This window comes from Nasonia vitripennis, chromosome 3, assembly GCF_009193385.2.
Source record: "Nasonia vitripennis strain AsymCx chromosome 3, Nvit_psr_1.1, whole genome shotgun sequence".
Classification (NCBI taxonomy): domain Eukaryota; kingdom Metazoa; phylum Arthropoda; class Insecta; order Hymenoptera; family Pteromalidae; genus Nasonia; species Nasonia vitripennis.
Window position 1 is genome coordinate 12,228,393 of NC_045759.1, and position 3,091 is coordinate 12,231,483.

Consider the following 3,091-nt stretch of genomic DNA (forward strand, 5'->3'; position numbering starts at 1 on the left):
CACTCTGCAATATCATCCTCTGAATGTGATTGTACCAGCTATAATTGGCTCGAGAAGGGGCGTTTCAATTAAGCGCGAAGGTCACTTTTCAACGCGTCATTGGGTAAGAGGGTACATAGTATCTCGTCGTTTTCGAAAAAAAAAAGTGGAGCACCAAAACGTACAGGCCAGAATCCTCTGCATGTACTTAGCCGCGCGTGTATCCTGGCCGCTGCATACTTCGAGAAAATTCCGCGCGCTCGTATACCCGTAGGTCCGCTTGACACTTTCACTCCAGCTGAGAGAAGCCGGCGTTTATTATTATGCATCGCGTCCGGCGACGTCAGAGCCCGCGCGCCGAATATTACGAATTACATACACCGCCGGCGTCACAGTGGCATTCGGCCGATTTCCTCAGTTGCACGCAGGTATATCATACGCTGCGCCGCGACGGATCAATCGTGGCTTGATTTCGGAGGGATAAAAGGGAGACAGTGGAAGATTTTTCCTCGAGGGTTTCGGGACGTTTTGCAATGTGTATGTGTTCCAAGCTGTGCGAATGTTGGATTTAATTATACGACGTGTACATTAACCGTACGATACTATATATTACAAAAACAGATATCAACATTCTCTGCATTTACATTACTTACAAATATTACATGGCAAACTACTACGAGCTGCACCAGTCACTCTCGCACTTTTTCGCAGCGCTCTTGGTTGCGCGTTTTGCAGTAGGTGAAAATGTCGATGAACACACATGCAATGAAAATAAATAAAGTTCGCGCTGGATGAAATCGAGTGTGCGGAGCGTTTTCATTTTCCTTTCGATGCGCCACTGGCTATATTCCGCTCTCGCGTACAGAGAGAGAGAGAGAGAGAGAGAGAGAGAGAGAGAGAGAGAGAGAGAGAGAGAGAGAGAGAGAGATGAGAGTACATGCGGCGCACATCAGAAGTACGTGCTTTGAATTTTTTCAGTTCGTTCGTTCAATCGTCCTCTTCTTTTTGTCGACGCGCAGCGAGGCATTTGTTGGGAAACATCCGTGAATTATCTGCGGATGAATCCGGCGTTGTGTAGGATGTGGAAGACTTTTTCCCGCGGTATCATGTCGGTTTCGCGGTTGGTTACCTGCGGCAGACGGAAAATTATTTTTCACCATCGACTTATTGTATACGTATACGTTTACGTTTGCGAGATAAGGATTAGCTTCGGTAAAAGTACCTGCGCCTCTTTGTGCCCGAACCAGCTGGGCTCGGCCAACGCGGCGACGATGTGCGGGTTCTTGTAAAAGTCGTTCTTCAGATGCTCGGGCAAGAGCGCCTCCATTGCGTCGTTCTCCAGGACGGCGGGGTGTGGCAGAGGAGCCGAGTTTCTGATCAGGAACTGTGGAGCTGCCGAGCACGCGGCGGCCGCGGCGATGAGGATCAGCGCTCGAAGCATGGCTGCGTCGATAAATCTGCTGCTGCTGCTAAAACTTGATTCGTAGATGAATCGTAAGCGCTTGTGTCGGGTGCAGAGAGAATCAAGAGTCGAGACAATAGGAAAAGTTTATGTTCGTTGAGAAAGTTCATGGAAGCATCGCTCCCGTTCTATCTCTATAATACGCATGCAAATAAGAAAAATTACAATAGGTCTTCGATTTGCTCGCTTCCCCGAATTTTCCCGCAAACTATACCGAACTTTTCCCCTCTGCGCAAACGAGCATCGGTACATTGTTCATAGCAGGGGCTATCGGAAACGCATCGAGCGAACGAGCGGCATATAAATTCCTGTTTTCGCTCGGAAAGGTGAACGGCTAGCGCAGCGACTCGCCTCGGGCGAACGGCGGCATTGCGCTTCCTCTCTCCTTACTCGTAATTTTCGTAATTCGCTCCGACACTGATCCCGATGATGCAATCGCGAAGCTTTTTCCCCCTCGTCACTGTGTCTGCTCGTGGCCGATTTCAAGGGGACAGACGCGGTTCAAGAGCGTTTTTTTTTAATTAAGTATGCGCGAGGTCGCTCGATGTTTGGAAGATCGAAGGAGATAATGAACCCCTGCAACTGTTATGGTCGGTCTCGTGAAAATTTCTTTTTGCCGCTGTTGCGTCGGCTGTCGTTGCTAAATTTAGACTGGTTCCCAGCGAGGCGAATGGCCGTGAGGGCCGAGTTTTACTTTTTAACTCAATTTGTGTATGTTTACATTCTACGGAAAAAAGTAAGAAAAGGCTTATAAAATGTTGTAATATGCAGTTCCGGTATTGGTGTTTTTTCAAAACACGCGGCTCGAATTTACATGGATTTACATATTCCGCGTTTAACTCTTTCAATTTTTCTACCCATCTCAAGCTCCTTTTTTCGTTTCTATTAAAAAAATTATACAACTGTACTAAATTGTTTTTTGCTAAAATAAATTGATGTATTCTAATTCCTTCTAATCCCTCTACCACTTTCTTTAATCGAGGAATATATCATACTCATAAAATTCACTTTAACTCACTTATCCTCTCTCTCACTTCAAAGTAGAATTGAACCACCCCTTTGAAATCTGCCCGTTCCACTGGGATAATTTTCCAACCACCCTGGCGCACTGACAGAGAGCCTAAAAAATTCACACTTTGAACGAGGCACCAACGAAAGCTCCGCCGAACGACAGCACGACAAAGGCGTAGTCTCGCGTGTAACTGGCCGTGAGTTCCGCGTTCGCCGGTCTCTTATATAGACCATAGGAAGCCAGTCAGTCGGTCGGTGTACATGATTTTTTTCAGCCGCGCTCTCCTTCCTTCGCGATCCGCCACCGAGAACTGGTCATTGGTCCTGCGCATAAGCTGCGCACACAGCGAGCCTTGAGAAGAGAGAAAGAGAGAAAAAGAGACAGCCGTGAGACCCGATCGCCTTTGCCTCCTGAAAACTGAGTCAAGGGTACGGCCCCCGAGAACCGCCTTCTGTGTTTTCTGCGTATCTTTCTTCTCGTTTTTTTGCTCTACTGATACGTCTTTCACGCTTTATCTTTGCGAATCGACAGTGAATCAGTGGCACGAGCCGCTGACGCTTATCTCCAACCTTCAACCCTTTATTATACGTGAGCGAGTTGCGCGAGAGGCCGGTTGCATATTGGGCATTGTGGAATTT

The 3,091-nt window shown here is 47.5% G+C and overlaps 1 protein-coding gene across 2 annotated transcripts; it reads right to left on the minus strand.

The window, feature by feature from the left end:
• Positions 1–529: 529 nt before the first annotated feature.
• Positions 530–2,722, minus strand: LOC100114498. Of its 2 annotated transcripts, none has more exons than XM_031926422.1 (3): positions 2,460–2,722; positions 1,202–1,448; positions 530–1,108 (listed from the first exon to the last, which is right to left on the minus strand). In XM_031926422.1, the coding sequence occupies exons 2-3, from the start codon at positions 1,418–1,420 to the stop codon at positions 1,028–1,030; spliced, it is 300 nt and encodes a 99-aa protein (XP_031782282.1). In that variant the 5' UTR covers positions 1,421–1,448; positions 2,460–2,722; the 3' UTR covers positions 530–1,027. The 2 variants fall into 2 exon arrangements, with proteins under 2 accessions (XP_031782282.1, XP_008214477.1); XM_008216255.3 differs by having other exon boundaries at positions 1,202–1,454; positions 2,460–2,719.
• Between the last annotated feature and the right edge of the window lie 369 nt (positions 2,723–3,091).